This window comes from Nanorana parkeri, unplaced genomic scaffold, assembly GCF_000935625.1.
Source record: "Nanorana parkeri isolate BGI_ZX_2015 unplaced genomic scaffold, ASM93562v1 scaffold703, whole genome shotgun sequence".
In the NCBI taxonomy this organism is placed as follows: Eukaryota; Metazoa; Chordata; class Amphibia; order Anura; family Dicroglossidae; genus Nanorana; species Nanorana parkeri.
The window spans coordinates 545,827-572,095 of record NW_017306971.1 but is presented as its reverse complement, the minus strand read 5'-3'; the positions used below and the strand labels follow the sequence as shown (position 1 = coordinate 572,095).

The 26,269-nt window shown below is 37.6% G+C and overlaps 1 protein-coding gene across 1 annotated transcript in view; it reads right to left on the bottom strand.

Annotated features, from left to right (window-relative positions):
* The window catches only part of LOC108792938 (glutamate receptor ionotropic, kainate 2), a 542,451-nt gene that overhangs the window by 15,649 nt on the left and 500,533 nt on the right, over window positions 1–26,269 (bottom strand). Inside the window, exon 16 of the mRNA XM_018563830.1 lies at window positions 4,733–4,983. Within this exon, the coding sequence (XP_018419332.1) occupies window positions 4,733–4,983 (251 nt within the window). The remainder of the gene's footprint in view (window positions 1–4,732; window positions 4,984–26,269) is intronic.

Genomic DNA, 26,269 nt, shown 5'->3' with positions numbered 1-26,269 from the left:
GCACCGATCATTGCAACATACAAGCGATCCGCCAGCTCTACAGCCGGCGGATCGCTTGTATGTTAACAGGCATCGCTGCCTGTTTTTAAATTTTGGCCATTTCCCGGCTGAGGGGGCGTGTCTGAGCGGACGTCAAAAGACGCCCGCTCAGATCTAGAGAGCTCCTGGCCGGCCGTTTTTTTACTACGGCCGGCCCAGAGGCAGTTAATTTTTTTTTAAATGGATGCACTGACGTAATCCTAAGGTCAATCATGACGTGCAGCATTGTCCATGACGATGACGCCTCGATGAAATAAAAAAATAAAACATAATAAAAAAAACCTGACGCCCACTGACCTGACTGCACGCGACAAAATACCCGCTTCTGCAGTCATTATGGCTCAGCCAAGTCGAACGCAGATGCGTTCAGCTAAGCTGAGCTGCTCGGATGCCTCCGGCTGCTGTATGACTATTGTGAATAGACCGTACAGCAGCCCTTCGGTTCGACTGTACCGAAGGGCTTTGGCAACCGAAACAAGCTGAAGAATCAGCCGAAGCTATGGCTACATGCTTCAGCTCAATAGTAAATAACCCTCTAAGAATTCTAATAGTGCATCCAATTGAAATAGTAGACTCAGTTGAATTTAAAAATGTAGGATTTTTTGGGAATACTTAAAAATTTAAAAATGGGGTAGATTTAAATAATTGCTTAGATCTCTTCTAAATAACATTACATTTATCCCATTTTTATACATTACCAAAGATGAATTACATTGTATGCAAAAAATAGCAAATGGAAGTATTTAACTCTATAACTGCTCAACATGCATATTTTTCAGTATTAATATTTGAAACAATGTTAATGCTACATTCCTTTCCAACCAACTACAATGCATACAAAAATACAGGAAAGCAATGCAAGAGTTTGTGGTTTAAGAAAAGCAGTGCAAATAGCTGAGCTGATAAAATTTGCTAAATATTTTTTCCACAAGTGTAGAGATGCATTATTTTTTTCTTGTTTTCTTATGCCTTTAATTAAACTAGGCTGTTAAAAGAAATCTTCTAACTATTATAGCTGTACATTTTTAACCAATTGAGTACCAGGCACTGACTTTAAATGGCACTGGGATAGCAGCTACTATATTCATCCCAATGCAATTTTTGAAAATAGAAGCTGGGCAAAGTGGGTCCTGTGAACACCTTCTGGCATGTACACTGGAACCGCTGTCTGCATGTGACACCTGAGATCATGTACTAAGCCCAAGGCTTCTACACCTCACTCCATAGGAGTGTGCTGTAGAAACAAATGTAAACACTTTTGCATAGTGATTACATGCAGAGAGTAGTTAGTACATTGGTAAACATTACAGGAAAATGCATTTGTAATTTTCTAATTTTTTTAATACTATTTATTATTATAAAAACACATGTATTCAAATTTGCTACCAAATGAATGCCCTATCTGCCCTGAAAAAAAATGATTCAATAGACATGAGGTTAGTCTAGAAAACTGCAACGATATTACATGCTAAACAGGGTCATCACCAAAATAAAAAATTAAAAAAGCACTGTGGGACTCAAGTGGATATGATGAGAAAAGAAGCCTGGGGATTAAAGTGGTTAAGAGCTAAATAAAAAAATAGTTCAGTAGAAAAGATGAGTAAGGAAAAAGCTATATATGTGATTTTGATCACTCTGTGACCACAGATTGTGCCCACTGAGCTGTCCATGACCAGAATAAATGAGGCAGCCTATAGGAAAAGCAATGCATTAACAAATATCTGTGATTAATTGCATCTCAGTTGTGCTACCATATGAACTAAAGCCAGATGTGTTATTCTACACTGAGGCAATATTTAAAACTACTTTATTTTAGATACATAATTTTATACTGGTATATCGACTATTGAAAATTGGGCAATAAATTAACAATTAAAGACAATCAAACAGGTTACAACTTAATAAAGAAAGGAATTTGGCAAAGTTGTGGCTTCACACATTGTGATCTTGACACTGTAGATCTTGGTGTGGGAGAAGGAGCTATTAGCACCTAGAGATTTGCTGCCTGACAAGGTAAGTGTCGGTTGGCTGTTTTCTTGTTTGGTTAAGACTAAAGTTTAGGGGGTTATGTGTTAGGTAACATTTTAGAGTAAGTTTAGGTGCTTAAGGTTAATTCAGCTTTTAATTTTCCCACTCCGCCCAAGTGCAGGGCTATTCTGATTAAGCAAAGCTCTGACACATACTGGCAGTTTAGGAGTTTGCCCACTGCCTTCTATCCTTCACTTTTTTTAGTTAAAGTTACAGGGTTTGTTTTCAGGAATAGACTAAGAATTAAGTTTACATTTTGTAGGTATGTTAGGTATTAATGAAAATTATATTATATGGTCTCGAACAAAACATACAGTACCTCTGACCTGAAGTATAAGCAAATCTTAACTTGTAAGTTTTTTTTATTATTATCATCGCATGAAATACAATTTGTATCTACTATTCAGCTTAATATAATTATATACTATTTTTGTTGCCTAAGACAATGTATAAGACAATGTATTAATAGATTTCTTCCTAATACCTTCTTTTGCCAAAGCCTCTGAAGTCTCCCAAAACATCATACATGCACAGGCATACAGGGAGCTCAGATAGCTGGAAGAGGGAGATTGTTGACACCATACATTTAACTTTCACAATGCCAAGAACTCAGAAATGTCTTAAAATCAAGATTTTGTTTTCAAGATGCAATCAGTTTCACACTGATTATGAATAAGATCAGGTCCTTCATTCCAGAACACAAAACATGTAATGTTTTTATACATTTCACTGACTTTATATAACTAAGGGATCAATGTAAATTATACTGGATTCCATTTTTCATGCAAGGCATGCTTTAATAACTATCCGCACTATGACTTTTACAGTCTACACCCTTTCTGTACCAACCTTAATCTAGTAAATATATACTAATTTTTTTCCTTCTTGCAAACAGAGTCTGTGAATTGATCATAACCGATGTGTGTGTCTATTTGAATTATCATGAGTTAGGGCTTATTTACACTTTTCTCTTTTCATGCAGCAAAATAAGTAGAAATCTCATTATTTCCTCTGTGACTGGATCACATGTATGTGCTGCAGTCTAGTTGATTTCTAAGGGCAAACTGTATGGGCCCATTTACACCTGTGCTTGTATGTTACCACACATGCTATAACACACATGGAATGGTCTGAATCCAGGAGTGAGAGCCAGTACATCATATTTTCCAATATACTGTATGTTAAACTAGGGCTTCTGCTTCTGACGCTTGCATATAGTACCACTAAGCAATCTGCCTTTTTATAGCATCTTAGTAAATCCCATATTGACCCTGGAATTATATCCAGTTAGACCTGAATACCATGTTTTACCTGCTAGTGCAGGAAAAATACTGTATACAATAAATGCACAGATCCTTGATAAAATAGAGAAACTGTGCACCAGAGAGACTGAAACTCCTTATGATACAGAGAGGACATAAAGCTCTACAGTAGAGGGACAAAATTACCCACTGGCGTTTCTCAGAATAATAAGAAGCATCCAACATTTACCTAAAACACAGAGGATTTTGCTTTTAAATATAGTTTTGCACACAAAGCTCCTTACATATAGCCTAACCCAAATTAAAACATTAGCTTTGGATGTCTGTAAAGGTTCTTAATTATCCAGATCATGGTATAGCTAGCAGTAGTTAGTCACATTCCACTGGACTTGTTCTGTAATGCATATTTTCCATTTGTCCCTGATCATGTGGAACAGTCTCAAAACTCTGGGCTGTGTCCTGCAGTCTTCATGCCCCTTGGGCTGTCCTGAAGAATCCAGGAGCTTGGCAGTCTGCTTGTCTTGTGCCCAGGGCCTTGTGACTATCTTGTGTGCACTCTTATGTATATGATGGTGTGTGGCACCCCTTCTCCCTTCCCCTGCATGTCCTCTGGGCTGCTCACAGTTTCCCATCTCCTGCAATTGCAAATAGTGGTGTGTGTGTGTGTGTGGAGGAAGGGGGTCTATTTTGTCAAGAAAAGCAATGGGGGAGGTGAAGGAAATGTATGTGAAAGCACTGAATGCAGTAACAATTGTGGGGAAAAGCTCTAAAGTGGGAGATGGGATAAAGAGATGAAGGATAGTGAGGATGGCAACGGGTAAGTATATATAAGAATACAGGGCTTTGTTTTTTATCCCCCTGACACCAACAATCCATGGCTTATTTTATCCAATTAACACAAAGATGGGGCCTATTTTATCCTATTGACACCACAATATGGGATTTACTTTTTCCCACTGACACCAATAATAGGACTTATATTTTCCCACTGACATCAATGGTTAGCACGTATTTTATCCTACAGATGCCAAAAAATCTGTTTTTTTTTAGTCTCATTGACACCACAATTGGGTTTAATTTTCTTTTCACTGTCTCTTCAGTGTACCCTCAGGCCCCATTTTGTTCAGAAAAGCAAAGTGGAAAGCTGCCACACTACAAGCCATACCATGATATGCCGTTCACTTTATTGGTAATACCCACTTTTTTGCCATGCTCGCAGGAGTCTGGTGGACAATGTGCTTTGCATACCACATTTTGTTTTCAAACCTTTCATGCGTTTGTCCTAATTATTTCCAAATGTTAGCAACTATATTAATGTTCAACATTGTAGAAGGAGTCCAGTTAAATGAGACTAGCTACTACTAGCTATTACTTTTGGATGGTCTTCTTGAATGCCAACTTACCTTTTCTAGCTGAGCATTTTTTTTTGACTTGTAAAGGAACTCTCCCACTGCAACGAATACTGAAAGGACCAGTCCAGCAGCCAAAACAATAAAAATGCCTCCAATATTCTGTACTCCTAGGGCACTGGCTTCTTTACTTTCCTCTTCAGGGCACCCATTGCCCCTCCACCATTTTTCCTTCATCATATGGAGAATTCCTTCCTCTTGTAGCTGAAGAATGGCTATGGTTATTTTATCCCTATATGGAGAACCTAAAAGAATGAATATACACCATAATTTTTATTCTGCATTCCTTGCAGTGACAAGTAAAGATTGTAGATTATATTACATAGTTACATAGTATTTGAGGTTGAATAAAGACACAAGTCCATCAAGTCCAACCTATTGTGTGTATGCATTTATGGTTCTGCTGGTGTGTGCGTGTGTATAAGTCCATGTGTGATCTTGCTCTTAGGAGTACCTGTACCGCTGTATGTTATGGTCTCTAAGAAAATCGTCCAAGAGCTTCTTGAATGATTCCACATTCTTATCTGAAATCACTGCATGTGGCATTTAACATTTTTTTATATGCAATTAAGCTTATAGAAATTCATTATGACTTTATGGTCATTATGTTTTAGTTGGGCCTGGTTAATGAATCCAAACCCAAAATAGTTATGTATGAACTTCACATCTTTAGTGGCAGTGCAACTATCTACAAACAGCCACAACAGAGCAGGAAATGGATATTGATGCATAGAAGAAAGTGTGGAGCTTTTTCTTTGCTTCAGTACTGTAAAAAACTGTTATCTGACATTTTATTCTCCTTGAGAGTTAATAAAAATAATGGTAGTTTATTTACAATGCAGTTTTCATGCAATTTTTTATATTTCTAATTTATTATTGGAAAAGATGAAAATAGTTTATCATACACACGTACATAAGAAAAGTAACATAATGCTGCAGGAGCCAGATGTTTGGCTTTGCACTACTTGTCAAAAGTTATTCTACCTGTATTAGTATATGAAGAGCATAGTTTAGTGTAATGAATACACTAATACCTTTTTATCTCGCATTTAAATACAATCTGAAAAATATTAAATTGGCAATAATTATGTTGTACTAATACAGCACGGTACCTTGTGCTATATGATGGTGTAAGCTTAAATGTTTATGTGCTGCCAACATAACATTACAAAAGGGGAATTACTGTAGAAGACTTTGAAATAAATTATGCCATTTAGTTAACCAAAAGAAAAACATTTCACATAAGAAAAAAATACACTTATTACTCATAAAATATCTTACAGTCATGTATTGCTTTTCCATCTTATAACTTTTGGCTCCTGTTAATTTATGTTTTTATAGGATGCGTTGAAGATTTTAAAAAGTGTCAACCACAATAACCCTTAGACCACAGGCGAGAGATAAAGAAAAAGAGTTATACTCATCCGAAGTGCTGGGTCAGCTCCCTCCTTCTCTGGTATCTGAAGCCTGTCTCCTCCTACACTCACTGCAGCATTGGAATGTTCCTCAGTATCCTCAAGTCTATACACTGTGTATAGAATGTGATGATTTATGGGACCTTAGACTACTACAGGGGAGGGGGAGAGAGGCTGGAAGAACCAGTCTAAGAACAAGCTGGCTCCAAGGTTCAGGTAAATATAACTTTTTTAGCACCCTAATATATGTATGCGTATTACATAATTTGTATTTTACATTTAGTGAATACATTTTCCTAATGTTCATCATGTAAAAAATTGTAGGCAAATTCCATCTTCCAAAATCAACATTCATGAGACTACTCATTACCAATTTCCAATGCAACTGACAAACAGAATACATATTTTATTAACAATAAATAAAAGTAAACAAAAAATGAAGACACAATTTTCTTGTATGTTGTGAATTACGAGCTGCACAGAAATGTGAATGTTCCTGAACAAACAGGAAATTGCTATAGTTTAGCTGGCCAAGATGCCTGGTAGCATGAGTCAACAAAGTCAGTAAAAGCCTGCAGCACACATATTATATATCTGGACATATGGCAGTAAAAACTTCCAAGTTGTTTTACAGACATTTTAGACTTACAGACATTTTTTTGCAAAATGTAAACAGCAAAATATGGAGTTTTATGTCTTATGAGAATATTTATTTTTAGTCTGAAACATTTAGAAAGTTTTCAGTGTGGAAGGTTATTAGACAGGCAACGGAGAGATTTGGACATAAATGCCTATTTATCTAGTTTCCTTTTAGTTCATAAAGACTTGGCAGCAAATCATTTTAACACACTGCTACCATGCTGGAAAGACACTAGTGGCATACCTTAAGGCTTACATAATTTTTCACTATTACAACAGGGAAATACAAAAATGTTTATGGTTTCTTTTTTTGGATAATGTGAAATAATTCTATTTAACTCTATCAAATTGCAATGCATTAAGAAAATCAGTTAAGATAATTATTATACAGGATTTGTATAGTGCCAACAGTTTATGCAGCACTTCACAATATAAAGGAAGACACAGTACAGCTACAATACATTTCAAGACAAGATGATTATGAAGCTTTATGCAGCACTTACAATATAAAAGGGAGGGGAACATGATAAAAAAAGGTGGTAGAAAGTAAAAAGTTCAGTTGTCAGATGGAGGCGAGATAGGCTTCCCTTATGAGTTTTTAGTGATCACCTAAAGGCAGACAGAGAAGGAAATAGTCACAGAGATTGTGGTTATGGAGTTCCAGAAGATGGGAGAGACTCAGGAGAAGTCCTGGAGACAAGGATGACAGGTTTTTACAAAGGATCAAGAGAGCAGGATGTCTTGGGAGAAGCATAGAGGATGGGTTGGGTGATATTTTAAGATGAGGTTACAGATGTAGCTGGGGGAGGTTGTGGATCACTTTGTAAGTAATTGTTAATATTTTAAATTGTATTCTTTGGGCAACTGGAAGTCAGTGAAAATGCGTTTTGCATTTCTGGACCATTTCCTGACCGTACAAAATGTGACATGCAGTATTTTTCTGTCGTAACCTGAACGGACTGTGCACGTGAGAACTGTAGCCCATAAAACACATAGGGATACATTGGGATGCATTTTTAGTGCAGGAGCGTACGGATCAGGTCAGCTCAGAAAACGGACGTCGTGTGAACAGGCCCTAAAGGGGGATATCCTGTATAGAGTTAGGCCAATGAGGGAGTTGCAATAGTTGAGATGAGTGATAACATGTGAGTGGATTAGTAGCTCTGTGGTGTCATTGGATAGGAAGGGGCATATATTGGAGATGTAATGGAGGTGAAGGTGGCAAGATCTAGACAGTGATTGGATGGGGATGCCATGATCTGGATCAGGCTCGAAGTCCAGTAGCTGAAACAGCAGGCAAAGTCATAGTCAAACAGGCTGAGTTTGGTACACAGGGTCAGTAGCCAAAGGTATCAGGCATGAAGTGGAAGACGATGAGAGTAGTCAGTGAATCAGCAGCCAAAGGTCGGTACACAGGTAGCAGTATAAGTGGATTGTATCACAGGAGGAGCAAGGAAGCAAGATATTGGCAGGAGCACAATACTCTGGCAAACAGGAAGTGCAATAGCATGGCTTAAATAGAAAGTACAAGGGAGGAGCAAGGAGTTCAGGGTTCAGCAGAAACTCGGTTTAACTGAGGATTACACAGGAGATCAGGCAAGGAGCTATCCAAGGTTCAAAGATGGCTCAGCAGGTAGTATCACTGCCAGCTACAGCAGAGGGCCTGGGTTCAGATCCGGTTCCTGACAGGGGAGCTAAGAGGTCAGAGTCTAGGATTACACCTAGCTCCCAGGCATGGGGGAATGGGAGAATAGTGGTGTTATTGGGCTCAATCAAAAAGTTGGGGGCATGGGGGGAGGAAATATTATGAGCTAATTTTTTTAAAAGATTGAGTTCTAAGAAGTGGTGTCACATCTATACTGTCAGTTAGTAAACTAGTGATGCACAAGGACACTGAAGGGGTGAGCTGTAGGTAAAAAGGAGCTTGGTGGCCAAGAAGTGGAGTATTTTGGGGAGAAGTAAATGGTCAACTGTGTCAAAGGCTGCAGAAAGGTCTAAAAGTAAGAGTACAGAGTAGCAGCCATTGTTTTAACAGTCAGTAAATCATTGGTGAGTTTTAGGAGAGCAGTTTCAGTGGAATGTTGTGGGCACAATCCAGACTGTAAGGGGTTGAGAAGGTTGTTAAAAGAGAGGTGACAGCTGAGGCAGTTGTAGGCTAGGCATTCTAGGAGTTTGGAGGTAAATAGGAGCAAGGAGGTTGGTATTAGATTGTTCAGGTTAATGGAGTCCAGTGAGGGTTTTTTTGGTATGGTGAGACCAGTGCATGTTTTAAAGGGGAGGAAAAGATGGCAGTAGAGACTGAAAGATTGAATATGTGAGTAAGAGAGTGTAGGATGGATCTAGAGGGTGATTAGAGTAGTGATGAGAGAACAGGATCCAGCAGGCAAGTGGTGAGGTGGGTGTTAGAGAATGGTTTGCAATGTAATGACATGGTCCAAAGATGGTGGAGATGATATATTAACTGGGGAAAATAACTGGACAGTGGAATCTCATCACAAATAGCATCTATATTGTTTTTGAAATTATTGGCAATGTCCTGGACAGTGAAGTAGCGGGTAAAGGCAGTCGGGGACAAAGTAGAGTCATAAATAACTGGATTCTCTAAGCAATGGTAACCTAGAATGAAACCTACGCTTCAATGGAGCAGAACATAAAAACGCCGCACCACTAGGTCCTGGCACTAGGTCCAAGACACTGACCTCTTGTCTTGTGTTGAGTGGCTCATGTTTCACTTGTGTCTACCATCTGCAGGTTTTGATACCATAAATGCTGGTGTCTAATAGAACTGTTACTTCATGTGAAATCCATGTGATATTAGCATATAAATTTAGAAAAACTTCCTTTCTGACAACATAAGTGGCATCTGATGGAGGATAGAAAATGTGAAGCTTATAAAGTCCAGTGATTTAGAATATGTGACTTAGTGCTCCTTATGTTGCTGTTTAGTTGGAGCATAAAAATGATCAAAGTGGGAGTATTGAAAATGCCCTGGCATCAGTAAGAAATGAAAATAAAAGTACATTTGTCAACAAAGGTCTGTTGTAGGAAAAATTGCCATAGAAGGAAAAATGCCCTGGTGTCAGTATTCAGTGGAAGGTAAAAAATGCCCCAATGTCAGGGGTCCATGGGAGGAAAAATTCCCAATCATCAGTGTAAGGAAAAATGCCCTGGTGTTACTAGGAATAAAATGTTCCAGTTATAAAATGCTCCTGTTTCAGTGGCATAGAAAAAATAACTTGGTATTTTTGGTCAGTATGAAGGAAAAATACTTTACTGTCAGTTGGAGGAAAAATTGGTCCAGTGTCAGTGTCCATGTGAAGAAAAATTATCCAATGTCAGTAGTTAGAGGCAGAAAAAAATGCTCCAGTATCAGTGTCAGTGTGAGAAAAAATGGCCTAATATAAGTGGTAGGAAAAATGCCCAGTGTCATTAGTCAATGGGGGAATAAATGCCCATGTGTCATTATCAGTTTGAGGAATAAATGCCCCAAATTCCATGGGAGGTAAAAATATCCCAGCTTCATTGGTCAGTTTAAGGAAAAATGGTGTCAGGGTCTATGAGAAGAAAAATGCCATGTTTTAGTGGGAGGAAAAATGCATCAGTGTCAGGTAAAATATCCCAGCATCAGAGGACCAGTGCCCCAGTGCCAGTGGGAGGAAAAAGTACCAGTATCAATGCCAGTGTGAGGGGAAAGGGTTCTGTTATCGGTATACTGTGAGAAAAACTGCCCTGGTGTGAGGAAAAATATATATATATGCAACTTAAAAGGTGAAACTAATATATGAGATAGACTCATTACATGCAAAGCAAGATGATTCAAGCCGTGATTTGTCATAATTGTGATGATTATGGCTTACAGCTCATGAAAACCCCAAGAACCCCAAATCCACAATCTCAGAAAATTAGAATATTACATGCAATCAATAAAACAAGGATTGTACATAGAACAATATCGGACCTCTGAAAAGTACAAGCATGCATATGTACTCAGTACTTGGTTTGGGCCCCTTTTGCAGCACTTACTGCAATTACTTTTGCACGATATTCTAATTATTCGAGTTTCACCTGTATACATATGTATATATATAAAGCATTTGTGGTTAGTGGCTGAATCCCCACTATTATTGGTGGTCAGAAGCAGTTCCACACTGCTGCCTCACTCTACTGCTCCTGATGGGTGCCAAAAGAATCAATCCACTTAACAGTACCTGCATACAGAAGATCCGGTGCTGGGTGCTGGAATTAGTGTTTCAGCACTTGGCACTCGGACATATTTGACCCAGAAGACCTCAGATTTTTTTTCAAGTCTCATGGGATTCAAGCATCTTGAATACTATGGGATTCAAGATGGTTGGGGGTCTAATATAATGTTAGTTTCAGTAGTTCTCTCAGTACAGATTTTTCTTAATAACTCCTATTGCATTATGCTCAGTCAACATGCATGCCTTATATCATAGTTTTTCTTTGTTATTATGTATAGCTGAGCACTTAAAATAAGTAGCATAAAATAAAGTCAGCATGCAGGCATCACCCAGATAGATATGAGTTAAAAAAAACTAGATGCTCTACTCCAAGTCTCTACCTAAATATATATCTTTTTACCTTGGGTACTATTATGCAAGTCTGTCCTCACCAGCCAATACATCATATAAAAAATAAATACACACTGCACTCCAAAATAATTTTGTGTACAAATCTATTAAAGATTAAGGTCACATACACACACCTGAGCTCCTCAATGTAATGCCATTTACCCACAAAAGGGCTTAATCATAAAGTCTATGATCAATTGTGGGTGAAAGGAGATAGAGGAGGAGCTCGGGTGGGTGGATGTGAATTGAGCTCTTTTGGAATGCGATATGAATTTCTTTTCTGAAACTCAGATAGATATATTGAATGCAGTAGTAACTATAAACGTCTTAAAATTGAGAAGGAGATATCACAATGCATATTAGGAGACTGCTTTGATTTTTTGTGCTATGCTGGAGCCCCAGGCCTAAAATAATTAAATTAATCTGATTTCTTGAGTAGAAAGAGGAATGTTATTTATAGATTTTCAAACAGTGTAGTAAAAAACAAAGGAGTCCAATCCACTACAGAATCCCAGGGGTATGACTTGGAGATAATTCGCTAGATGTATATGTTTCCTTAAAAACGAATTAATGTACTAAGCTTTACTGAACTATTGATTAAAACTGTATTCCTAGAGCATAGAAATTATTTTATAGAAAGCTTTCCTGACATGAAAGGAAATATCTTCAAAACAACAGGCAGTAACAGACAAAGAAGCTTAAAAGTTAACTGCTGGGGCAATGATAACTATGCTTGTTAGCAAATGTGCTAGGCGTCATGTACTAATTGCTTTATACAATTTTCTGCAATCCCAGAAGTATTTTTGAACAGTAATATTCATTCAATGTTCATTCAAATACAAATGTATACTATTATTATTCATCCCAAGCCCACATTACTGTCTTCTTTAAAGAAGAATTCCGGGAATGTATTAACCCTTGCAGTGGGACTACCCCCGCACTACAAGGGTTAAGTGCTTGTTTTTGTCTAGGTGCTAAACAAAAGTTATACTCACCGGCTCCCTGCTTCTGTGATCACTGAAGCATGTCTCCTCCTCTGCTGCACAGACGGACTGCTCTTTGGTGTCCTCATGTCTATACACAGTCTATGCACAGTGTATAGAGCGTGATGAGACCAGGATCCTTAGACTGCTGCAGCAGAGAGGGTGAGAGACTCCTGAGACACTGGTCTAAAAACAAGCTGGCTCAGATGATTTGGTTAGTATAACTTTTTTTGAGCATCTAGACACAAACGAGCACCTAACGTTTGCAGTATGGGGTAGCCCCAATGCAAGAGTTAATTAAAAAAATTCCTGCAGTACTTCATTAAATATAAAATTATTTTAAGTGAACCTGTGGACTCTACCAAAGTGTATTGTGGTAAAGTGTGTGCATGTTTTGGATCCTAAATATATTTGTACCTCTCTACAAGTATGTTCCATTATGCTTGGGGATGACCCTGTATCCTATGCCCTGTCTATGTGCAAGATCCCAAATTCTCTCTAGGTTAATGTTAAGCCATGCCCCTCACAGCACAAAGTATTTATGTATCTCCCATTTGACATTGCATTGACTGGGGCAGTGCTTAATACCATGAGGGGAGGGGCTGAATCTCAACCTGAAGAGAAGCCAATGCCTTGTATACAGCTGGATCCCATAATCCAAAATCCATCTAGTCCCAATGAAATTGATCTAAAGAAAAGTACAATGAGTACTGATGAGTCATAGCCCCTATGACTGGCTTTCACCCAATTAGTATTTCTAAAGTACAGTCCTGCTAAGGAAGCTCCAAGTTTAGAATGTGTGGGTGAAGAGGGTAACCAGATTAGAAGTTGGCAGGGCAGTACCCAGCTTCCTATGTCCTTTTTTTAATTTGGGGGGTCCCTGTGTCTTTTAAAATAAAGAAAATATACTCACCAGATCCTCAACCCCACCTCGCTGCTAGATGGGTCCCACAGCTTATACCCAGTGGTCTAAGAACTCATGATGTCATCATTTCTAATTTCTGTGTTCCAACTAAAAAAACCAATACATTCACTTTCTTTTGGGCTTTTGGGACAAAAGGAAAGTGAAATCTTTCAAATGGGAACAGTGACAGAAATGAAAGCATTTTTCTGCAACATAGGACATTTTGTGGCTGGGTTTTTAATAATGAATCCAGATCAACTATACATTGCCCAGCAAAGTATTTCCTCAGAGGGACCGAGCAGAACAGAAAAATAGTTTAAAAAGTTTAAAAAAGTAAATAGAAAACGATTGTGTGGAGCTAGCAGTGGCAGCTAGCTCCGCCTAATAGTTTCCTTTTGTCCGGCGGCTCTGCTGCTATAAAAAAAAACGAAAAAGAAAACTCTCCCGGGCACTCTGGGAGTCTCCCGCTCCTGGTCGCACAGGAGAGAAACACTGCTTTTTCTTTTTTTTTCCGTATTCTGACACGGAGCGAAGTCAGAATAGAAAAAAAAAATTCCCATTGGAATGCATTGCTACATTCCTATTGGCTATTTCAATTTGCGATAGCCAATAGTAAACTAGCATTGTACCCGCCCTCTGCTGATGGACCTGATGGAGAACTGCAGCAGAGGGCGGGTACAATGCAAGTTTACTATTGGCTATTGCAAATTGAAATAGCCAATAGAAATGTAGCAATGCATTCCAATGGGAAAACATTTTTTTTCTAGTCTAACATCGCTCGTGTCAGAATAAAGAAAAAAAAAGAAACAGCAGTGTCTCTCTCCTTGGCGGCCAGGAGCAGGAGACTCCCAGGGCACCAGAGAGAGTTTGCTGTTTGGAGATCAGTGTCCCTGGTTAGCAGGTAACCAGGGACGCTGATCTCTCTGCAAGTGGCCGGAGCCAGCCGTAAGATCACGGCTGGCTCCGCCCAGCTGTCAGAAGCAGGCTGTCGGCCGGCCAGCTTCGGCTTTCAGCGCGGCTCAGCCATGTTCGGGAGCTGTACGGGCTATTGTGCATCCCAGACCAGACAAAATGAGATATGCAGTATTTTCGGGTCTGGAACAGACTGCGCTGGTGTGAACAGAGGCCAGAAATAGCAGAGGGATACATTAGGATGCATTTTGGGTCCGGAAACAATCTGGTCTGGTCTGGCCTGGTCTGGAGATGATCTGGATGTGGTGTGAATGGGCCCTGAAACATAAAGGAGCAGCATCCATTGCAAGTGATTTTATCAGCATTTGAAATAGCTTAAAAACCATTTGACTTTTATATCACTTTAAATGTACCATTCAGATTAAACTTGCTCCAATGTACTGTGTATGAAAGGTATTGCTATAACAAAACTATGTTCTAAAAGAACAGGAAATAAAATTGTGCCTGGTAAGGACACACATATAAAAATGAAATTGGCTAATAAATGCTTCCTTGCCTTTAAAAACAGTAAAACTAGGATCTGGAATAAAATCTCCAAAAGCAATCGCATTTTTTATCATTTGTCTTTTATGTGGCTTCATGCTAACAATTTCATAACTCTTCCTGCTGTCACACAGCATGCAATGAGGCTGTAGATGTTAATCAAAACATCTCTGTACAGGCTAGTCACATTGAATCTCCATATGAGATTCCATTTTATAGTGAACAGCTTCACTCCGTGCAACAATGCTGCTATAATTTCCACATGACTAGCATAACTGAAATACAGGTGCATAACCCAGTTTATAGAAAAAGCTTTTCAATTACAATAGTATAAATATTTGCAATGTTAACTTTTAGAACATTGCATTCTTTGCAGGAAACACACAAAGCAGCAAATATAAAAAAAAAGGACAAGAGCTGTGGAAACTCATTGTTTATTTGTTACTACTGGTAGTCTTGAAATACATATAGATTTCATACCTATATAGTAATAGTAACTGAAAGGACAAACTAAACAAATTATTTGTGTGCTTCACTACATTTCTGTTTGATATTGCACTGCAAGGTAACAAAAGAGAAAAGTTACAAATATAAACTGCACAGGTTATTTCTTCTTTGAGTGCAGCTAGCTTGTGACTGATCATAATTGTTGGGTTCTTTGAGGTACGTTTTGAGGAATACAAAAAATTGAGACATTTGAAGTGGAGATAGAGTAAGATTCAAATAATTAAAAAGACTCGGTGAGGTTTTCTAAAAAAGGACAGATTCCTCTGTCAGTGTCTTTAAAATTCAGCAGTTCCGAGTGTATATGATGTCTGTATCCTCCATTGCGTGCCTTACTTAGGATACTTTGTTCTTAAAAAATATGCATACACATATTTTTTCCTCTGGTTCAAAGTGGGTTATCCATTGGTCAACTAGAATCCATTTTATTTGGTCTGATGCTGCAGCACATTTTAAAGAATGTTGATCCTACCATAGTGCCAGATTTAACAATGTAACTTGCCACAGTGTAAATCTAATTTAGGGCAGAATGAGAAAATTATTGGTTGAATGTATTAAGGTTACTCATCAGTATAGGATGTTCTTTTTTTTTTTAAATGAAGGTTCAGTATGTACCTGTCCCTTATATTACAGGAAACTAATTGGCTCTCCATATGCTATATGCATATGCTTCAAAATAACACTTCGACTGTGTAGGCAACAGGCTTTCTTTAACTATAAACTTAAAACACTAAAACTAAAAACCATCTTGAAAACATGGTAGGGAAATGATCAAGACTGGAGCAGACAGAATCTGGAGCAGTTGCCCATTGCAACCAATCAGTATCTTTCTTCAGTTTGCTCAGGGGAGATTTGAAAATGAAAGATAGAAGTGGATATGGTTGCCATGCAAATCTGCTCCAGTTTTGATAAATTCCCCCATTGTTTTTCTCCTATATCTTAGCCTGACATAAAAACTGGCAGGTTGTTTTTTTGTTAATTTGACTTAAATCTGTAAGGGATCATTTGTTTTAGAGGGTATAATGTATATTTTACTTACACTGAAAACTTAGCTAAAAATTACTAATAAAATGTTATAGAGAAGACAACGTAAAACAAGTATTTATTTTCAGTAGTCGCATGAACTATGCTGTGAAATAGTAAGTATTTTCTTTTTTTTTAATAAATTCTTTATTTTGAGAAAAAGTTTTACAATAGCAAAGATCAAATAGAATCAGACACTAACTTTAGATAAAGCAAGCATTTAGAAAATAAGGAGAACAGGAAAAAAAAAACAACCCCAACAACCCAATAAAAGCTCCTCTCCCCTTTGCAGGGGTCGCAGTAACAATAGTTTAGACAAAAATTATAAGCTGGTCATTCAGGCGTGACCACAATATTCTATGCGGTTTCGTAGACAAGGAGTTATCCACTTAGAATGTGCGTGGACACCCCAAAAAAAAAAAATAAGGAGAAAAACAAAACCCCAGAACCGGACTTTTAATTATGCTAGAGGAGGAGCTGAGCAAAGAGGCATATGGGCTGAATATATAGAAAGAGGAAAGAGAAGAAAAAAAAAAAGGGGAAGAAAGATAAGTCAAAGAAGAAGCAAAAATAGGGAAAAAAGGCTCCCCCTCCCTACCACCGAGGTCCGGTCAGGCAAACACATCAGAAAATCTAACCTGTCACCTTCTGTAGTAGGGCTTTATATTCAGGAGTGAGTGTAAATTCGTAATTATTTTCTTTATGTAATTAGATTTTCATCAACATAAAAATATTTAAATACAGTGGATAAATCACTGGGATTGATTTTCAAAAGGCAAATAGGCTGTTCACTTTCCAAGATAATTTTCACTTTGCTAGGTAATTTTCCCTTTAGCTTAGTGAAGCTTTGTTGACTTATATCATTCAATCATGTGCAAGCAAAATACAGGTTTTTTTCTTGCCCCTAATTGGATATTCAATTAAAAGTAAATTGTCACCATGTTCACTAAGCCAAGAGTACATTCCCCTGCAAAATGCACAGCCTATTTTCCTTTAGTAAATCACATTGCCTCACATTTTTCAGTATTAATGTCCTCACAGTGCTTTGTATATCCAGATGCATAAATCCTTTGATATAAAGAATAAAGAGAGAATGTAATATCTTGTTTAATGATGGAGAATTTAAACCCTAAATCTAAGCTTTGTCCAAAAGCACATGTGCTAACACAAAAAGCTATCTTGGATTTTTACCAGAGCTGGTGTCAGAGAGGCAATAGGAGGCAATGATTTTGCAATAATATTAAATCAGTGCATCCCCCCACACACCCACACTTATTGTATGCATAGCATTTAACAGTTGTCTTCAATGACAGGAGTGCCCACCCATTAAAGATATAGATTACAATAACCAAATTCTGGTCAGTGTCTGAGGCCAACTCTGATTTTCACTCTAAATATGATAGTCTAACATTTTGCCATCTTCAGTCTTAGTTGGTGAGCTGTGCTCTTATTTATTTTTCCAGTTGTATGCCCCAAGGTCTGCTCCCCTATGATACATCTCCCTAGGTGAATACTGCATCCAATCTCCTTATCTTCAGGTACACAAAATACGAGTTCAGATACCAGTGTCAATTCTTGGCATGTTCTTTTGAAAATGTCACATGTTTAAAAATGTGCAGCATTGTTTAGGGTGTTCTCTCTTAGTGTTTCCTTAATAGTGGACCTTACCATGCTATTACATTCAGAGGTTTTATTTTGCCCCACCCACATGGTACATTCTTTAATTAATTCATGGGCACACATTTGCTAGTAAAAGTAATATTTTGTATTTTGTATAGCACCAACAAGTGCATTAACTGAGATTGAAGAAGATATAGATATGATATAGCGCAGGGCTCAAAATTTCCAATCGCCTGCTCGCATTTGGGTCTCCGAGTACCGTCTCATGGCCCAACTCCGGCCCGCGAGCCGGTACTATGTGACCCGCAGACAGCTGACATGCCAGGCACGCGGTCGCAGACCGTGTACCTGACTTGCGGGAGAAGCTCCACAGTCTGCATCTGTGTCGGAAGCAGACCGCAGAGCAGCTCCTGTCAGCTCTGGCTTCCTTCGGCTGGAGCTCTGACAGTTCTGAGCTCCGGCCGAAAGAAAGAATGTCTGTGAGCAGGATCGATGCCTGGTTATCTGGGGGTGATAGTGAGGTCTGCTGCAGACCACACTAATCACTCACAGATAAACCAGGGATCGATCATGCTCACAGCCTCCTCCCTGCAAAGACGTGATTATATTATTTTATGTGTGTGTGGGGGCTTATAACGGGGGGAGGGGGTGTATTATTTTTTTGTGTGCGGGGGGAATTGTATTATTATATTTGTGCATGGCGGGGGGAGGTGTAACATTGTTGAGCAGTGTATTATTGTGCTTTAAGCTGCCCATACACCTTACAGCCATCGCACGACTTTCGTTATGCGATGGTTGTGAGGTCATTAAAATCTCGTACGATCTGCCCATCTTGGACAGGCAGATCGTACTTGCGATCATCGCAAGTCCTCCCCCCTGAGGGGTGGGCTTCCGATGATTGTAGTGCTGAGTGGGCAGTGTGCGCTTGCGAACACCGGCCTGTGCGGCATTCGTCTTCCGACCACGCCACCAACCCACCAATTATCGTATGATCGTGGAATCACCCACACCTATCGTACGATAATCGGCAGGTGTATGGGCACCTTTAGTGTATGTGTATATTAGGCCCCATTCACACCTACAGTATATTTCAGGTGTGATTAGAGATTCCTGTGTCAGGAACTTGCGTTTTCCTGCTTTTAGAATCCCTAATCTGCCGTTTACAAGCGGCAACTATCATAAGATAACAATTATCATATTTAAGAGGGTGTGTTTAGGGGCAGAATTAAGGCTGGGCAGGGTAAGGGTTAGGTGAGGCAACTGGTGGCTAGTGACTCTTAAGGCCTGGCTAGTAGCTCAGGACTTGAAATTTTGAGCCCTGATATAGCGTATTGTCTCTAATGACTAATTATATGTTTTCCCTAATTGTTTAAGAACCCTGTTTGATGTTGGAAATATGCCAAACATTAATTTGATCCATTACATAACTAAATTAATTACATTTAATAGTTACATGATTACATAGGTAATCAGGTTGAAAAAGACATCGAGTTAAAACTATATATCATTTTGTATGGGATTCTTGAAGTTAAAAAAATTAAGTACCAAGCATTTCTTTATAATTTCAATTATATTTCAAAATATTTGTATCCATTCTTTTCTTTAGCACTGATAGAAGGTGTAATTGATCTAACTTTTATATTAGCTAAGTATGTATTACATTTATAGGATAAATACCTTAGATATATTATCTTTGGAAATCAGGAACAGGTGCTTTTATATAAAAGTAAAAACACCTTTTCCTGATGAGTATTATATTGAATAGTATAAAATATACTGGTAAGCACTAGCAGGGATGCACCAATACCAGTTCAGATACCAGTGCAATACTTTTTTTTCATGAGAACTACCAGAGTTGCAGCAGTTGCAGCTGGGAATTGGCTCTGGCACTCCACCACTGTGCTGAAAATATTAGTCGATATTGTTTTAGAAAAACTGTCACATGACAATAAACAAAAATGTATCAGTACTTGTATCTGTAAGTGCATCCCTTTATATATGTTTATTTAAAAAAATCATACATTAGAACAGAGATGTACAAATCCCAGGAGCTCTGTGTGCTCCTTACAAACGACAGCTGCCTCCCAATTTTTGGATTTTTCTCTAGTCTAGTCTTGGAGCTCGAAAAGTATCTGTACTTGTACTTGTACCGAGTACGGTACTTGGTATCGGTGCATCCCTACTGGTAAGCATGTAAAATAAAACCCAATAAAAGGCAGAAATACTAATTTGGGTGAATAACACATTTTTGAATGGTATGGTATTTTGAAAGTTTATACAATTGCTGAACATTTGATTCTATATAAACAGTGCAGTGCTAAAAATACAATAGTGTATCTATAAAATAGTTACCCTAAATACCATCTAATATTTAAAACAAATATAAATATGTTCAGTGCCAAAATATGTTATCACAATATCAAAAGTGTGCTATTGCAAACTATGCAAAAAATATTATTAGTGCAAAATATGCAAAACAAAATTAGTGCAATTGATATATTATAGAGTCCCACTTAAAAACACTTCAACAGTTCAACAGTTCATGCATTTATTTCTAGTTAAAAACAGAAATAAATGCATGAACTTTATACAATAATACAATAAATATATAGCGATGCTATCGGTGCATCCCTTTATACATGTTTATTTAAAAAATCATACATTAGAACAGAGATGTACAAATCCCAGGAGCTCTGTTTTGCTCTCACTGCGATGTCCGCGGCGATATGTAACATGTGCGGCATAATGGGCGCAATCGTTGTTTTCACAGGTATGCGCACCCGACCCATGTTTGCATGCGTGCATGTATGGGTGGGGGCTTTAAAAAAGTTTTTGTTTTTTTAATTCTTTTTTATGTGTAACTTTTTTTGGAAACAATTTTTTTTCCTATTTTTTTCCACTTAACTTTATTGCTATCACATAGGGGGCTAAGAGACCCCCCTATGTGATAGCAAAAGATGTGACAGGTCCTCTTTATGGAGACATCAGGGGTCTCCAAGACCCCTAATGTCACCTAGGACCCCCCAAAGAAGGTGACAAAGCAGAGATCTGCTTCATCAGCTTTTCTCCGGCCTCTGAAGCTGGAGAGTGACACAAAAATGCGGAAGTGATGTAATAAACATCACTTTAGCATTCTGGCAGCGGAGAGTGGACCGGAGGGAGATTGCTTACAGACCTCCCTCTGATCCTCTGTGACAGAGGCATTATGCTGGTCCCGGACTCACACCGGGCACAGTGGAGCCAGGGACCAGCGTGACAATGGGAGGGGGGGTTTAAAGTAGTCGTGGCTAAACGGACGTCTAAAGATGCCCACTCAGATATAGAGAGGTTTTTTTACAACGGCTGGCCTGGAGGTAGTTAATTAAAAGGTTAAAACATGCCCTGTCTTTAAAACCTCTTGACAGCATCCGTGGATATGCTTTCTTCCTTCTACCGTCATATCTCCATGATGCAGTAGCTCAGAGAAAGATATACAACCAAAGTGCGACTGAACATATTTATATTTGTTTTAAATAATAGATGATATGTAGTATAACTATTTTATAGATTCACTATTGTATTTTTAGCGCTCCACTGTTTATATAGAATCCTTTGTTACAAAAGTACATAAGTGTACAAAAGTACTACAAGTGTCAGCTGCTGCTTTATAACATATAAAAGCGCATAAGTTTTAAACCTATTATCTAAATTGCTTTACATTGTAAAATAATTGCTTCAACTATATTGAATTTTGTCTGCAAGCATCAAAAGATTCCTGTTAAGGTTCATGGGATGATTTTCTTAGCAGGGTTTTTTAAAGTAGGCAATATAGACCCCCAAGGAGCGATGGGAATATCCATGGGGTTGATAAAATGGCTGGTGGTCAAAAAGGTGATCCGTAAGTAGTTTCTAAACAATAGAAAGTTTATTGGGTCAATTAATCTTTTGAGGTCTCTGTAGAGCTTAATGCCAGACGCTTGTCCAAACAGTGAGTTTTATCCTTGCCCCCAGTTTTAGGTAAATACAAGTTTTAAGATATATCAGGTGCTGCAATAACTCTGTAATTACAACACCACATATAAAAATTGCAAATACTTTGATAAATAACTTACGGTTCATTTGCCCTAGGTGGGAACCTTTATTTCTCAGTAACGTCCTGGTGAAATCCTGCCCAGTATTTTCACTACCATTCACCCAACACAAACAAATAGCATTCGGAAACCTATAGCAACTATTTCTAAGTACTGGTCAGTTAGAAGGCTAATTTCTAATTGGTTGCTATGATTGACTGCATAAGATTATTGTTTTAACATTTACAGACTACATACAGGGTTTGCTTCCCCATTATTGGGTGGTTTTGTTTGTACTAGGTAAAGAAAAAAAACTCAACTGTCAGCAAAAAACTCAACTGTTCAATGGGTCCATTGAATCTTAAGCCTGAGAGAATAATTGCAAGTTCAAAGTCAGGCATAAACATTTATCTACATAATTCTATGAATTTGGACCAGATTCTGAATGTCCATGGCAAAGTAATATTCCCTGTAAGCAGCACTACAATACCCTGAGGAAAAGGTTTTGGGTACATGCATCAATAAGCTTTTAAAGAAATTGAACAGATAACCACTTGGTATCGACATGTATCCACAGAACTATATGTTTTCATGGAAACTAAAGAGATATCTATGTTGTATGGGCATGCATTTCACAAAACTATCTGATTTCATGGCGATAGAATAGATATTTACTTTGAAACATTCATATACTGTGTATATTTATATGACTGTAAATGATTATATATGCAACATTTAATTTTGTGTTTTAATTTAATCTGTGAACTTTGATATAGCTTTAAAAATCTTTTATTTTGGAAAGAAAATAATATTAGTTTAGAAAGTCTTCCAGTCATGCAAAATATTGAGTGTTCTCAGTATTTATAAATACTAGGTGTTAAACACTATCATCTACAGTGGGAATGGTGTGGGTCTTAATTTCACAGTACAAAGCACAAATTGCTTGATTTTTTTGTGATCAGAGACACAGCTCAAAACACCTGCAGGCTGCATAAGAAATTCTGCATTTCCATCTGCTATAGTACACAGGGAAGCTGATTTATACTGTGACACCAGAATGAGTTTTAACCCATTTATAACAAATTGCTTTTTGTTTGCTCTTAGCGATAGATTAAATTAATGGCAGATCAGACATTTATTAAGCTTCATGGAAACCATTTCTCTATTTCCTGCATTTACTGAAGAGGATTTATTTTGCCAGTGCTGAGTATATATGAGAGAATCCATGTGTAACTCAGAAAAAAAACTATTTAAACATTTTCTATTAACTGAGAAGTCAGCCAAGTCTGTGTAGCCTTTCCATATGCTTAATTTAAAACTTTTTTGGACATGGTTAATGAGCTGACACTCAGTTTCAAGTATTAAAGTCCAGTCAGGCAGCTGAATACACAGTTGAAATCATTAAATGTGAACTGTTTTGCCTTCAAAAGTATTTGTCACTCTGGTCAACCTATGGTCAAGTCTTTTGATCCAGACATTTTTTCTACCTGCAGTTAAAGCCCATTTTCAGGCATTTACAAACCCCTTTCCCATCAATCCCACCCCATCTTTTCATTTTGCTAATTAAAAAACCCTCTAACAATGATTTCCCTTTACCTGAATCCACCATCCGTGTCCCTCGCTGGAGCTGCTTCCAGATGTTGAAATGGGTGATCCAGCACTGTTCTGTACCCGCGCTGACTAGCCTCTCATTTGTGATGCCACCATGTCATTCTGTCTTCTGGAGCATGAGAAGACCCCACCACTTGACAGCCAATAGGAAGTGTCCATATCACTCAGGCAGTGATATGGACACTTCACTTCTCTGTAGTGAATAAGATAGAAGATTCAAGACCTCACACATCTCATGGCTAGGGATTCAGGCAAGTATGGGCTTATAATAAATGTTTAACTATTTCACACAAGACTTTCGTATACAAGATTAGTTGGGGGTGTTAAGAATGTGTATGGGGGGTTGGTTTGAGAAAAGGAGCTTTAAAGGAGACAGCTAGGTCACTGACACACTCTTCCTCAGAGTGCAGGACAAAAGATTATTAGATTATTGCTCCACTTTCTCTTATCCTGTCAGCAGGCTCGTCAGATTGACAATACTGTGCAATGCAATAGACCTTCTCTCCCTTGGGGTGCTGTTCCTCCCTCAGTGACTGAATAGCTACATGTCTGTAAATAAAAAAATTAGGTCAGTTACAGGCTAAAGGCCATAGTTGCTCACATGCTGAACAGTTGTTAGTGATTTTAAGCTATATTCATAACCTGAGAAACATATATAGAATAATTAGCATTTTTTGGGTAATGATATTAGTAAAAAAATATTGTCACTTAGGAAAGTCTATGGTGATTGCAAGGTTATATATTGCATCCAGATCTTGAGCTATTGGCTGGGAAACATTTACAGATGGTTTGAGCAGATAGGAATCTTTAAAAAAGGATAATCTTAAGGGCGAGAATATGGCCAACAGAATAAGAAGATTACGTCTAAGGCAGGTAGGCTTCAGTACTGAAACAACTAAGATAAATATGTAAACACTCTGATAAGTAGTTGCTGGTGGAAAGAATTGAGGTCAGGCTCCATTCACACCTGAGCATTCCCAATTCAGCAAATTCGCAAAATTTAATAGACACACTTTTTTGCTTTTTGGCGGATACAACCACAATCAGATCATGCAGAAACCTCCCAGAAAATTGTGCATGCACTTTTATATGCATTCCACATTTTTGGGCGTGGGTGTGAACAAGCCCCATTAGAATGCATTGCCTTCTGTGTTTTGCATTGAAAAATGCCCAGGTGCAAACCAAGCCTCATTCTCAGACTGCGATACATGATTGTCGGTGATTTTTGGAGATATTTGATACCTACACCATTGTGATTAAAACTTACTTACTTGTATTTCTGTTGTGTTTTTTTTACATTCTAATCACTTTTGCAACAGAAAAACATGCATGCAGTATGCATACATTTGTTATAGAGCACTGCTCAATTATATGTATCTTTTTTATATAAACATTTAATGAAAAATCAGGTTCCCAAGCTGTGCATTTCACATGTTTTATAATTTTTTTACTCTGCTCAGTCTTTTGCCACTAATATATACTGTATATAGAACAATATTTTACAAATTTTCGTTCCCGTTTATACAAGCTGATTTTTACACTGAGCAGTGAAGAAAAGCCTTGCAAATTGCCATATTCTCAATCAATTAGAGCCTCTTCTTATGCCTTTGATGAATTGGCGGAATTGTACCAACTGCACTGAAGAGCCTCCATGAAAGACTTGGTTTAGCCTTTGATGAATGTTTTTTTACAAGTGGCAGAACAAAAAGAGTTTGAATATGGATAATGCTTTGAAACTAATAATATGAGCTCTTGACAGGTGTGGCTGTATGTCACAGCATGTGATATTTAATAAATGATTTAAAAATGACGTTAAAGTTTTAAGAGGAAATAGACTATTTAAAAAATGTCATTTTAAAATGTTTCTAAACATTTAAAAATTATATAAAAAAATAAATAAATAGAAAATGCTTATATTTAGATTTTTTTTGCTCAATACCTGGCATATCTAATAAATATAAGGAAAATGCTGAATAACTATGTAGTCATAAGAAGCATAATATTAACCCTAATAATCCCATGCTTACATTTTAATCAATGGTTTCACAACAAATGCATATTAAATTAAAAATTAATGAACCTTACTTGTTTGAACTCAAGAATTATAGTTATCTGTATAAACCATACAGTATACTATTAATTTGTATTCTGTAAACCATATTAGGCATTATACTGCATGATCAGGAAAACAAATAGTGACACCAAGAAACACCACAAACTTTGTTGTGAAAAAGGTTTTTTGTGTGTAAAATTTGCCTCACATTTTAGCTATACTATAAAAAACATTTTTTAGAATTGTGAAAAAATTACAGTAGTAGGTTTAGAAGACACGTCTTAAGAGTATTTTAAAAGGCAACTCTTCTTCTGTTTATATGCATGAATGCCAAATAACCCAGTTAAGATCCAACTAGATGTTATCCTGCACTGCATACAGTACAATTTAAACAATATTTTATTAGGATACTCTGAAGAACAATCCTGAACAACTTCTGTGAGAGGTGATCCTCCAGTGTCTGTAAAATTATCAGTAGGGCCCTAATCTACCAGGTTAAGGGATATACTTGATAATAAGACAAAATGTGTACATTAAAAGTTTCCTATAGATTTTCCTTTTTAACATTATCAGTGTTTTTCACTTTATAAATGATGTGAGGGAAAATTACAAATATATGTCCTAACTTGGCATTTGTTTTATATTTGCATAATTAAAAAATGTGGAATATATATATATATATA